The sequence below is a fragment of the Rana temporaria genome, chromosome 12 (genome assembly GCF_905171775.1).
Source record: "Rana temporaria chromosome 12, aRanTem1.1, whole genome shotgun sequence".
Lineage (NCBI taxonomy): Eukaryota > Metazoa > Chordata > Amphibia > Anura > Ranidae > Rana > Rana temporaria.
Genome location: NC_053500.1, coordinates 122089660 through 122103435, shown reverse-complemented (window position 1 = coordinate 122103435; position 13776 = coordinate 122089660). Strand labels below are relative to the sequence as shown.

The 13776-nt window shown below is 42.5% G+C and overlaps 1 protein-coding gene across 1 annotated transcript in view; it reads right to left on the bottom strand.

Annotated features, from left to right (window-relative positions):
* ARHGAP40 (Rho GTPase activating protein 40) overlaps positions 1-12140 on the bottom strand; it is a 70185-nt gene extending 58045 nt beyond the window's left edge. Inside the window, exon 1 of the mRNA XM_040330452.1 lies at positions 11965-12140. Coding sequence (XP_040186386.1) covers positions 11965-12008 — 44 coding nt within the window. The 5' untranslated portion in view covers positions 12009-12140. The remainder of the gene's footprint in view (positions 1-11964) is intronic.
* Positions 12141-13776: the final 1636 nt, after the last annotated feature.

Genomic DNA, 13776 nt, shown 5'->3' with positions numbered 1-13776 from the left:
TATAGGCAGTACCAGTGGGGAAGCTAGACTTTTTTTCACCCGGGGCAAAGAATCAGTTCGGTGCTCCCCCTTATGGGACACGATTAGGCAGAAGGGAGAAACTCCCAGGGCATAGCTGTTGGGTCAGCTGTCTGTCCCCTCCCCCATGCTCCTCTGTCGTCCCCCCTGCTTCTCTGGTCCTCCCCTTGCTTCTTTGTTCCCCCCCAGGTGAGCGCTGCGGGGAGGGAGGGGAGGTGAGCGCTGCGGGAAGGGAGAGACAGAGGAGCGGAGGGGGGGGGGGGGCGGTGGTCCGCTGTCACTGAAGCCGGCCCACTGAGCCATCGGCCCACCGGGAAACTCCCTGTAGTCCCAATGGCCAGTCCATTCCTGCCAATCGCCAATGGCACTCATTTCCCAGGAGTGTCTGGGCATTACTGTGCCTAAAAATCGTTCAACATGCACCTCTCCCTGAAAACCAGGAAGAAAAAGAAACTAGGCTTCACATGCCCATACATATGATGGATACGGCCACAACATGAGCTGGAGGATATAAGGCAAGTGTTTGCAATGATTTCTGGAACGATTGGGGAGCTATATGTTTTAGGGACTAATGTGATTAATTTTAGCTTGCAAAAAATAAATAAAAAAATTATGCCCGGAACCCCACTTTAATTCACTGAGCGCTGCCATCTTAGCTGCATTTACATAACTCATGAATATGCATTTATAATTTCTGATTGTTCACTAGCTTAGCCCATCTGTGCATGGTACTCCATACAACAGGGTACTGATGCGCGAGTGATTGGTGCGTCAGTCAACTCTGCTTTGTTTCTGTGTCCCATTTGCTCACATTATGAAACTCAGGCACATCTCTGTTCACTTTGTTATGATAAGCAGAAGGGGCACAGCATGAGTCTACTTTCTGCTCCAGGAACATCCAACAAGTATGAAAACACAATTTTTCAACTGTATATGACCCATCTGAGCAGTAACACGGAGGACTCCATTAACCACTTAACCCCCGGACCATATTGCTAGTCAAAGACCAGAGCACTTTTTGCGATTCGGCACTGCGTCGCTTTAACTGACAATTGCGCGGTCGTGCGACGTGGCTCCCAAACAAAATTGGCGTCCTTTTTTCCCCCACAAATAGAGCTTTCTTTTGGTGGTATTTGATTACCTCTGTGGTTTATAGTTTTTTGCGCTATAAACAAAAATAGAGCGACAATTTTGAAAAAAAAAAGAATATTTTTTACTTTTTGCTATAATAAATATCCCCCAAAAATATATAAAAAAAAACATATTTTTTCCTCAGTTTAGGCCGATCCGTATTCTTCTACCTATTTTTCTGAAAAAAAAATTGCAATAAGCGTTTATTGATTGGTTTGCGCAAAAGTTATAGCGTTTACAAAATAGGGGGTATTTTTATTAATATTTTTTTTTTTACTAGTAATGGTGGCGATCAGCAATTTTTTTTCGGTACTGCGACATTATGGCGGACACTTCGGACACTTTTGACAAATTTTTGGGACCATTGGCATTTTTATAGCGATCAGTGCTATAAAAATGTATTGGATTACTATAAAAATGCCACTGGCAGTGAAGGGGTTAACAGGTCACTAAAGGATTTTTTTTTTTTAGCTAAATAGCTTCCTTTACCTTACTGCAGTCCTGGTTTTATGTCCTTATTGTTCGTTTTTGCTTTGATTTTGCTGTAATTCCTCTCTGTTTTGGACACTTCCTGGTTGTCTGTTTCCTGATCACCACAGTACTGGGAGATTTCTCACTGTGGTGACTAATCAAGGAGGTGTGATTACTGTGTGTCAGCACCAATCCAGTTTCGTTTTACAAACCTGATCTGCCCTCTATTGGCTCTCTGGCTCGGTACATCAGAGAACCAGGAAACAGCATGCAAAAACAAAACTAAACTGCAGGTACATTATATGATTGTTTTTTTTATCTATTTTTAATAGGAATCAGTTAACTATTATGTCTCTATACCCTGTAAACAGTCATTTCAGCTAAAACATTTTTTTCCCCTTTAGTGACCCTTTAAGTATGTTCCCTGGGTGTGTTCTAACTGTAGGGGGGGTGGACTGACTTGGGGAAATGACTGATCTTCTGTTCATGCATTGTATGAACAGAAGATCAGCATTTCCCTCCCTGACAGGACCGGGAGCTGTGTGTTTACACACACACAGCTCCCGGTCCTCGCTCTGTAACGAGCGATCGCGTGTGCCCGGCGGAGATCGCGCGCCCCTATTGGCTGCTGGGCGAGGTGACGTAGATCTACGTGCTCTCGCCCAGCAGAGCCGACCTGCTGCCGTAGAACGGCGGCGGCTGGTCGGCAAGCAGTTAAGCAACTGTGATACCCTGTACACACGAGCGTAATTCTCGTCGGAAAAAAGTTGGATGGTTTTTCCAACGGAATTCCGCTCAAGCCTGCCTTGCATACACACGGTCACACAAAAGTTCGGTGACTGCCAAGAACACGGTGACCTTTAGCAACTTATTTTTATTTCCTATTTTTTCTTCATCTGACTTTAGCAACACAGGAGAGATAAGAGAAGACTTGACTTTGTTTTGTTTGTTACCACAACCCCCACTTATCTCACAGCAGGAGAGAGGAGCCCCCCCCCCCCCCGGTTCTCTGCTCCAGGGGGGCCCTGCCTAAAGCGGTGTAAGGGGCCCCAACATTTGTGATGGCTGCCCTGGTCGGAGACATATGTATTCTGCTATTTGGGTCTACACTAGGGCTGAAACTAACGATTATTTTCATAATCGATTAGTTGGCCGATTATTGTTTCGATTAATCTGATAATGGCCTTAAAGCGGAGTTCCAACCACAATTAGCATTTTTTTAAATGTATGTCCTTTCATCCTGCGTATTTATATTATAAATCCGGTCACTTACTATTTTACAACCTGCCGCCGATCCGCATAGATATTCATATAAATAAACCATGTCTACACCGTTGTCATTTTGCTTGTGGGCATTGTGAAGCCCACAAGCACTTACTTCCTGGAAGTCTTGGATGGGGAATGATAATTGGACAGCGCACTGCATTCTGGGAAATGATGACACACATTTCCCAGGAGCATTAGAGGGAGATGATGTCAGAATCCTAGGTGGTTTCAAAGGCAGATTTTGTGGGACCGCATAGCAACAGGCATTTCCAGAGGCATAAAAAAAAAATATATATATTTTTTTTTTTTTACTTTTTTAGGTCTAATAAGCACACTAATGAAAAAAAATATATGGGATGGAAACTCCACTTTAAAAAAATAAAAAAAATTGCATTTATATTTTATTTTTTTGGGGGCCAATTTGTTGTTGGGCAGATTACAAAACACAAATTGCCACAAAAACACATTACATGCTTTTCTGCAGCTTCTCCATTGAAGTATATTAAACCAAAAAAAAAAAAAAGCACCGTTTTGCGTTAAAAAATCCTCGCCCTTTCCAAATACATAGCAGCTAAAAAAAATCATGGATGTGACCGTGTCCCATAGGAAACCATGTAAATGAACTGTAGTGTGTTTCTGCACAAAGCACCAAAAAACACAGAGGTGTGACCCAGGCCCGAGATGTTTAGTAACATAATGGGGGTAAAAAAAAAAAAAATACAAAAAGAGCAAATTATCGCTACTGTAAGGGGTTCATTTTTTTACTGTGGGACAGTGAAAGTAATATTTACAGTAGCGATTTGCTTTTTTGTACTATAAAAGGGCTAATTTTAGGTTTTTAACCCCATTATGTTACTGGCCGATTAATCGATTATGAAAATTGCAATCGATTAATTTCATAATCGATTAGTTGTCGATTAATCGATTCGTTGTTTTTCGGCCCTAGTTTACACCCTTTCAGACCCAGAAACTGGAGGGGGTACTTTGCAGTTGCAGTCACGTTTACAGCCTGCGAGTTTACAGCGTTACTGCAACTTTATTGTTATCCCACGAGTGCAGGCTTTGCGATATAAGCCTTGAATAAGTGCTCTGATTAGTGTGATGACTGTATGACGTCTACACATTTCTGCTGTCACAAAACACAGACCATACCAAAACATGTCTGGCTTTGTCTATGGAATTGTTGATGTTCTTGACCAAATGTTATGCACATGCCTTGCAGGGAAACGTGTCTGTAGAATGGCGCTAAAAGAAATAAAAAACGATACTCCAGGGCCTATTTTTTTTTTATATATATAAAAAATGGTATATCAAGTCTTTTTGAAAAAAATTCAGATCTGACATGTCTTTCTGAAAAGTACACTTAACCACTTAAGGACCCCTTCACGCCGATATACGTCGGCAGAATGGCACGGCTGGGCACAATCACGTACCTGTACGTGGCCCTTTAAGCCAAGCCATGGGGTGGCGCGCGCCCGCGACCCGGTCCGAAGCTCCGTGGCCGCGGGACCTGATCGCCGCCGGAGTCCCGCGTTCGGTCCCCGGAGCTGAAGAACGGGGAGAGGTGTGTATAAACACACCTTCCCCGTTCTTCACAGTGGCAGCTTCATTGATCGTGTGTTCCCTGATATAGGGAAACACGATCAATGACGTCACACGTCCAGCCCCGCCCCCTACAGTTAGAAACACAGATGAGGTCACACTTAACCCCTTCAGTGCCCCCTAGTGGTTAACTCCCAAACTGCAATTGTCATTTTCACAGTAAACAATGCACTTTTATAGCATTTCTTTGCTGTGAAAATGACAATGGTCCCAAAAATGTGTCAAAATTGTCCGATGTGTCCGCCATAATGTCACGAAAAAAAAAAAAGAAAAAAAAACGCTGATAGCCGCCATTAGTAGTAAAAAAAAAAAAAAAATAATATATATATATATATATATATATATATATATATTAATAAAAATGCAATAAAACTATCTCCTATTTTGTAAACGCTATAAATTTTGCGCAAAACAATCGATAAACGCTTATTACGATTTTTTTTACCAAAAATAGGTAGAAGAATACGTATCGGCCTAAACTGAGGAAAAAAAATGTATATATGTTTTTGGGGGATATTTATTATAGCAAAAAGTAAAAAATATAGAATTTTTTTCAAAATAGTCGCTCCATTTTTGTTTATAGCGCAAAAAATAAAAACCGCAGAGGTGATCAAATACCACCAAAAGAAAGCTCTATTTGTGGGGGAAAAAGGACGCCAATTTTGTTTGGGAGCCACGTCGCACGATCGTGCAATTGTCAGTTAAAGCGACGCAGTGCCGAATCGCAAAAACTGGCCGGGTCCTTTACCTGCATAAAGGTCCGGGTCTTAAGTGGGTAAAGGAGAAGTACTACCAAAACATGTTTGGCTGTACTTCTCCTGTGGATCACAACAGGAGTGCAGCTTGTTTTGCACTCCTTTGCCCCACTTTCAGCAGACAGTGGGCTGAGGTCCGCTGTCGGTTGACGTCACAGAGATGGTCCAGGCTCGAGAAGAATATCGACCATATAGTCGGGATCCGCCCACACCTGGCTCAGCCTCTCAGCGAGCCGCTGTGAGCCTCCACAGCCCAGCGTGCCAGGGAGTGTTGGGGGGGTGGGAAGAGGAGAGAGCCGGTGAATGATAGTCACCAGCTCTCTGCTCACGGAGCTGTGAGAACCGAACGATCAGAGGTGTTTGATCACTCAGTTCTCAGTGTTAGAGCCGGTATTCTATCAATATGGGTCCCCTATCAGATAGTGCCCGGCCTGGACTCCGCAGGCGCAGCGCAATCAGGGATCAAGGAAATCTCAGAGAATGAATATCTGATCCATCAGCTGTAGTTGGAGCATGCGCAGTTAACATGCCTCTCGCTCTATCAGATGGGGTAATCCATCTCGATAGAAAAGCGCTGCCCGCGCTCACTCAATACAGCAAGGGGCGGTTATGATTACAAGAGGCCGCGCTCACTGAATACAATAAATTGCTCAATAATACACCCGCCCCTTTGAAAAAAACATCCGCTCCTTGCTGTATTGAGAGAGCGAGCGGCGTGTTAAATGCGCATGCTCCAACTACAGCTGATGGAACAGATGTTCATTCCGTGATCTCCGATTGCGCAGTCCAGGCCGGGCACTATCTGATAGGGGACCCATAATGATAGGACACCGGCTGGGGACAGACGCTGCATCCAGCTAGGCAAGTATGAATCACAAAAACAAGAGATCCCATACTTATTTAACCACTTAAGCCCCGGACCAATATGCAGCCTAAAGACCCAAGGTGTTTTTACAGTTCGGGACTGCGTCGCTTTAACAGACAATTGCGCGGTCGTGCGACGTGGCTCCCAAACAAAATTGGCGTCCTTTTTTCCCCACAAATAGAGCTTTCTTTTGGTGGTATTTGATCACATCTGCGGTTTTTAGTTTTTGCGCTATAAACAAAAATAGAGCGACAATTTTGAAAAAAAAGCAATATTTTTTACTTTTTGCTGTAATAAATATCCCCCAAAAACATATATAAAAACATTTTTTTTCCTCAGTTTAGGCCGATACGTATTCTTCTACCTATTTTTAGTAAAAAAAATCGCAATAAGCGTTTATCGATTGGTTTGCGCAAAATTTATAGTGTTTACAAAATAGGGGATAGTTTTATTGCATTTTTATTTTTTATTTTTTTTTTACTACTAATGGCGGCGATCAGCAATTTTTTTCGTGACTGCGACATTATGGCGGACACTTCGGCCAATTTTGACACATTTTTGGGACCATTGTCATTTTCACAGCAAAAAATGCATTTAAATTGCATTCTTTATTGTGAAAATGACAGTTGCAGTTTGGGAGTTAACCACAGGTGGCGCTGTAGGAGTTAGGGTGCACCTAGTATGTGTTTACAACTGTTTGGGGGTGTGGCTGTAGGAATGACGTCATCGATCGTGTCTTCCCTATAAAGGGAATGACGCGATCGATGCGCCGCCATAGTGAAGGACGGGGAAGCCGTGTTTACACACGGCTCTCCTCGTTCTTCAGCTCCGGGGAGCGATCGCGACGGAGCGGCTATAAACAAATAGCCGCGCCGTGGTCCCGGATCGCTCCCCGAGCGGACCCGACCGCCGCATGTAGCGGGGGGGTCCCGATCGGACCCCCCACCCGCTAATAGGCGAGGACGTACCCATACGCCCATGTGCCTGTACGTGCCATATTGTGGACGTATATGTACATGGGCTGGTCCTTAAGTGGTTAAAATGAGACTAAAGGCAAATCTTTTATTTTATTTTTTGTATAGAAAAAAAAAACTGGCTGCAACCATTTTATCTGTGGGTAGCTGAAGCTGCTGCCTGTTCACTTTGTGGATTTACACAGACACACACCTCTAGCTCTGCAGCTCTCATTGGCCCTCTTATGACTTACCCCCATGCCTTCCTGGCAAACTCTCTCTCTGCATGATGTCATAAGCCTAGGCTTTTTTCCAGACAAGAAACAGGAAGTGGGCTGTATAAGGCATTTCCTGGCAGAAAACAAAATGTTTTACTTTCCAAAGTTAAAACAACAAGGACAGAATATTTAATAGATGGAAAGATGAAAAAATTACTGAAGGTCCACTTTAAAGTTTAAGTAAAAGAAATTTTGGGTTGTCCCCAGAAAAGTAAATCTTCCAAGGGGGACACTACTTGTGGTGACCCTGAGGAGTTCCCTTGATTTGCAGGGGATTTCCTCTCACTTCCTGTCTGGCTATGGGATAGGAAGTGAAAGTAAATCTCTGCAATGGGACACAGATGGCAAAACAAATCTGACATTTCTTTGGAATAGGCATTGCATGTTAGTTGTGGTCATGTGCATTGCTCTTTGCACACTACAAATCTATATAGTCCCCGGGTCATCTCAGATGCGAGCAAGAGAGGGTGGCTACATCCCTGCATACCATGGGAACATGGAGAATGAACGTAGCCACCCCCTAACAGGAGGTTAGATCACAGTAGCAAAAAAAAAAAAAGGAAATTGAACTCAGACAATTTAAAAAAATATAAATACAAACTTTTTTTTTTTTAAGTGCCACCGTCCCAGTGAGGTCGCGCAGCAAAGAAAACGCACACGCAAGTCGCGCCTACATACGTAAACAGTGTTCAAATCCCACATGTGAGGTATCGCCGCGATCGTCAGCTCGAGAGAAATAATGGTATTGAATCTCTGCTAAAATTATATACCGTATTTATCGGCGTATACCGCGCACTTTTTTGCCCTGAAACTCAGGGCAAAATCGTGGGTGCGCGATATACGCTGATACCCGCTTCCCGCGCCGAGTTTGAACTACTGTGCCGGTGATCTGCCGTGCTGGTTCCAGGTGTCCTGGAAGTTCCAGCGCATGCGCAAACTGATGCGCTGAGCTGGTTCCAGCTGTCGGGAAAGTTCCTTCAAGCACCGCGCAGGTGCAAACTTGCTGACGGAAATCCCCGAACGGCGGCCGGCATCCAGGGCGACGTGGATTTTGAGGTAAGTGGCCAGTCGGCCTCGCTGCGCTCGGACGGCTCGCTTCGCTCGCTCGGCCTCCTGGCTCTTTTTTTAACATCCTCCAATCCACGGGGATGTTAAAGAATGAGCCTGGATGCCGGGCGAGGTTCGGGGATTTCCGTCGGGAAGTTTGCGCCTGCGCAGTCAGTGAAGGAACTTCCCCCACAGTGGAACATTGAGGACAATACACCGGCATATACCGAGCGCAGTACACTTGTGTATAGTCAGGCAGGCTCGGCTCCTCTCGCAGTCACGTCCTGAACATACAGGACGTGACTATACACGAGAGTACTGTGCTCGGTATATGCCGGCGCAGTAGTTCAAACTCAGCGCAAGAAGCGGAGATCGAGCTGGGAGGACACCGCAGAAGGACGCCGGACCCGACGAGGACACCACCGAAGCCGTAGACGGACGCCGGACCCGACGAGGCTGCTGATGGACGCCGCGCAAGACACCAAAACTGTAAGTACTAAAATCTTTTTTTCACAGGAATGCGGGTCCACTTTAGGGGTGCGCGCTATACGCCGGAGCGCGCAATACCCCGATAAATACGGTATATATTTTCATTCTTTCTCCATCTTCATTTCATGCATAAGCCTATTTCTGACATTTGTTGCTTGCAAGTTAAAATCTGTAATTTTTGCTAAAAACAATACTCAGAACTAGGGCTGTTACAAAATTGTTGTGTTCGATTAATCGACTAATTTCGATTAATAACGCACATACAGATCCAACTACTTTTAGCTGATCTCCTTGCAGGCTGATTCCCAACAACTGGAAAAATGGATATCAGGATACACAAAACACACAAAGGCAGCGCTCGATGGGAATAGCATTAAAACTTTTATAGTCTTCAAGTAGGCAACCAAATAAATATTGCACTGGAGATAAAATCGATGTAGCTACATAAACTGTAAAAATGGTGCGAGTAATACCAAACGGTACCAAAAGCAGTCATAAAAACACGTAGCCAAGTATAATACTGGTATAAAAATGTGTACAACGATGCCACTGCTGAATCCAGATGAGTAGGGGTTAACATCAGTCCGTCGGCATGTAGATGTCTTGTGAAGGGAACTATCACAACTCCCAGCGGATGGTTGTAGAATCCCAGGTTGATAGAGGGAAACGATAGAGGGAAGTGTTATGCCGCCTACACACGATCATTTTTCGGCATGAAAAAAAACCGAAGTTTTTTCAGCATGTAGAAAAAAACGTTGTTTTTTCCAACTTCATCATTAAAACGACGTTGCCCACACACCATCGTTTTTAAAAAATGCTCTAGCAAAAGCGCGGTGACGTACAACACGTACGATGGCACTATAAAGGGGAAGTTCTATTCGGATGGCGCCACCCTTGGGGCTGCTTTAGCTGATTCCGTGTTAGTAAAAGACGATTCGCGCTTTCTGTCTGTTACAGCGTGATGAATGTGCTTACTCCATTATGAACGGTAGTTTTCCCAAAACGAGCGCTCCCTTCTCATAACTTGCTTCTGAGCATGCGCGGATGTTTAACGTAGTTTTAGCCCACACACGATCATTTTTTACAACCCGAAAAACAACATAGTTTAAAACGATGTTAAAAAATGCAGCATGTTCGAGAGAAAAAAATTGTCGTTTTTCAGAACCTGAAAAATTATGTGAAGCCCACACACCATCATTTTAAATGACATTTTTAAAAAACAAAGTTTTTTTCATGCTGAAAAATGATCGTGTGTACGCGGCATCACAACCCTTGCGCGTAAGGTCCCGTCGTCATGCAGATATGAAGGCACAGCAAAGGAGCCCTTCAGATGGACACGGCAAGCCCCGCCGTGTCTGTGACGTCACTGGATCTCCAAAGGGAACTCCCTGAAGGCCCGGAAGATGGCGGAGGGGTGAGTACCAATCAAAAGAATTTTGATATATCAAAAAAATTAAAGATTAAAGTGGAGGTTCAACCAAAAACCTTTTTTTTTTAACATTAGATTGAGGCTCGTTTTACAATCGAAGCAGTACTTACTGTTTTAGAGATAGATCTTCTCCGCCGCTTCCGGGTATGGGCTGCGGGACTGGGCGTTCCTATTTGATTGACAGGCTTCCAACAGTCGCGTCACGATTTTCCAAAAGTAGCCGAACGTCGGTGCGCAGGCTCCGTATAGAGCCGCACCGACGTTCGGCTTCTTTCAGCTACTCGTGACGCGATGGATGCGACCGTCGGAAGCCTGTCAATCAAATAGGAACGCCCAGTCCCGAAGACCATACCCGGAAGCGGCGGAGAAGATCTATCTCTAAAACGGTAAGTACTGCTTCGATTTAAAAAAAAAACACCCGATTCCCCTTCACAAAACAAGCTTCAATATAATGTTAAAAAAAAAAAATTCAGGTGAACTCCCGCTTTAATTGATGAATTAATAGTTAATTTCCACAGCCCGACTTAGAACCCCCAAACACAATGTTTTTATAGCAGGAAGTATAAATAACTGCAAAAAAAAAATAAAACACATTATATATATATATATATATATATATATATATATATATATATATATAAAAAAAATAATAATAATATAAAAAAAATAATTATATATAAAATAATAATAATAAAAATAATGATAATAATAATAATAATAATAATAATAATAATAATAATAATATAAAAAAAATGATATATAAAATAATAATAAAAATGATAATAATAATAATAATAATAATAATAATATAAAAAAATAAATAATTATATATAAAATAATAAAAATGATAATAATAATATTATTATATAAAAAAATAATAATAAATATATATAAAAAATAATAAATATATATAAAAAATAATAATAAGTATATATAAATAATAATAATAAATATATATAAAAAATATTAATAAGTATATATAAAAAATAATAATAATAATAAATATATATAAAAAATAATAATAAGTATATATAAATAATAATAATAAGTATATATAAAAAATAATAATAATAATAAATATATATAAAAAATAATAATAAGTATATATAAAAAATAATAATAAATATCTATAAAAAATATTAATAATAATAAATATATATATATATATATATATATATATATATATATATATATATATATATATTAGAACGTTAATGTCAATAGACGCATTCTACAGAAACCGGTTGAACTCCATGCTTAAGAGGATTTCTTGTGCAAGCAAAGCAGCCTTCCCATACGGCGTGAATACATACAAGTCATATGAGCCACAAAACTAGAAAGTCATTTGGTAATGACAGTTGATGCAATGTTACAATTAATTCCAAACGTTATCAGTATATAAACAAAGACACTAAAACATAAACAGATGCTATAAATAAACATTTACATTGGATTGCGGAACTATTACAGCAAAAAAATAAAATACAAAAAAATAAACAAAACACAACATGAAATGACAGAACAAAGGGGAAACTTGTAGCATTTTTCAAACAACACAAAGAAAGATCAAAGGCATGTGCCCAGAAAGATACCCAAGGCACCAACTCAATTAAAGGAGCCACATGGAAGAGGTGTGATGAGTGGCATGGTGGCACAATACCTGCAAACGTATCTGTATGGTGACACTGGGATGTCACAAAGCATTCAGCCCTTCCTTTCCAGCGCCTGTTGCCTGTCTGTCCCACTGATTACAGCAGCTGGCAGGGGGAGGAGGGGCGGAGCAGCCCAGATCCTTTAAGCCTTCTCAGCTGCAGCTGTTCCCATGGACAATACATGATCTCCCCCTTTACAATAGTGCTAGGAAATATTATTACTGACCGCCATGCTGATTTCCATCTACAAAGGTTTATTCCATAATGTGGAAGTGTAAAGTGCAGCAACCAAGTTTCAGTTTCATGAAGTCAGATCAGCTGCATTTTCATTCTGATTGGCTGCTATAAGGTACTGTATTGTGTGTATTCACACTGCGCCCTGCGGTGATTTAGGTCGCATTTACACTACGTGTAGCAGAAAACGCATGTTCCGGCGCGCATTTTTTGTGCGCTTCCGTGCATAACGCATAGGGTAGCCTCATAGGCATGCGCACAGGCACACCCTAACCACCCTGTGCAGCACAGATTCCCCCTACTGTCCTAGCTCCCATCTCCCCCCCCCCCCTGCAGCGCTGCCAGCTTCCCTTCTCTTCTATCGGCTGTTGCTACTGGGATGTTTTAGAAGTGGGGAAGGGGCCGGTAAATATGTAATTTACCGGCCCCTTCCCTTTCTGAATGAACACCATAAGGCTGCATTCACACCTGAGCGTCGGTCGTTTTTTCGGGCGTATTCATGCTTATTTGCGCGTTTGCATACAGGGCCGTCCGACGTTTTTGTACTTCGACGTTTTTTATTTTAGCCACTAGGAAAAATGATCATCTTTTCATCACTTGTTGCTATGTTGGTAGATTTTTTTTAATCTTCTGCCTGGGAAAAGTTCTATTGATTGAAAAGTTCTATTGATTAAAGCGACAAATCGCCCGTAGCAAACGCTCGTTGTCGCTTGAATCGAGCGTTTCCATTACTTTCTATGGGAAATGGAAACGCTCAAAAACGACCAAACCGCCCGATACGCGCGAAACAAAAAAGGGTCCGGAACTTGTTTGAGCTTCAGGCGTTCGGCGTCAGGCATATTGGCGTGGAGATGTGAACCATCTCCATAGGGAATAATGTATTTTTCCCCTCTAGCGTATTTGAGCGTCGCGCTTCAGGCGACAAAACGCTCAGGTGTGAATGCAGCCTAAGGCGTATTTTGCCGCGAATAGTGTAACTTTTTTTTTTTTTTTTTACAAATCCTTCCCATTGCTTTGTATGGCCGAACGCCAATGTCGCCTGAAAAAAAGGGTCCGGGACTTTTTTTCAGGCGGCAGGCGGCAGGCGTCTATGAGATGTGAACCATCTCATAGACAGCAATGGGAATTCTCCCCTCCAGCGGCACGAGCGTCCGGCGTCGGGCGTTTTGTCGCGAAGGTGTGAATGGGGCCTTAGTGATCGGTAGTGTGTGTTTGGGCTTTGGGGTGCACCCCCTAATGCAATAGGCTGCGCACACCTATGAGTAGCCTATTCACTACAAACGTGCCAAAGAAGCTATTTTACCAAATCTTGGCACATTTGGTAATGCACATTTTGCTGTGATTTTTACATGCTTTGGCGCCCAACAAATGCACCAAAATCCTATCGCATTTGGATTTTTTTTTTTTTATGTGTGCGTTTGTGTGTGTTTTTTTTATAAGAAACATGTTCTACGTACTTTTTGCACAGAGCATACCCGATCCTCCTCTTCCCGGGTCCCTCGCCACACTCCTGGCTCCTCCCTCCTGCTAAGTGCCCCCGCCGCAAGCAGCTTGCAATGGGGGACCCAAGCAGGCTCGCTTTCGAG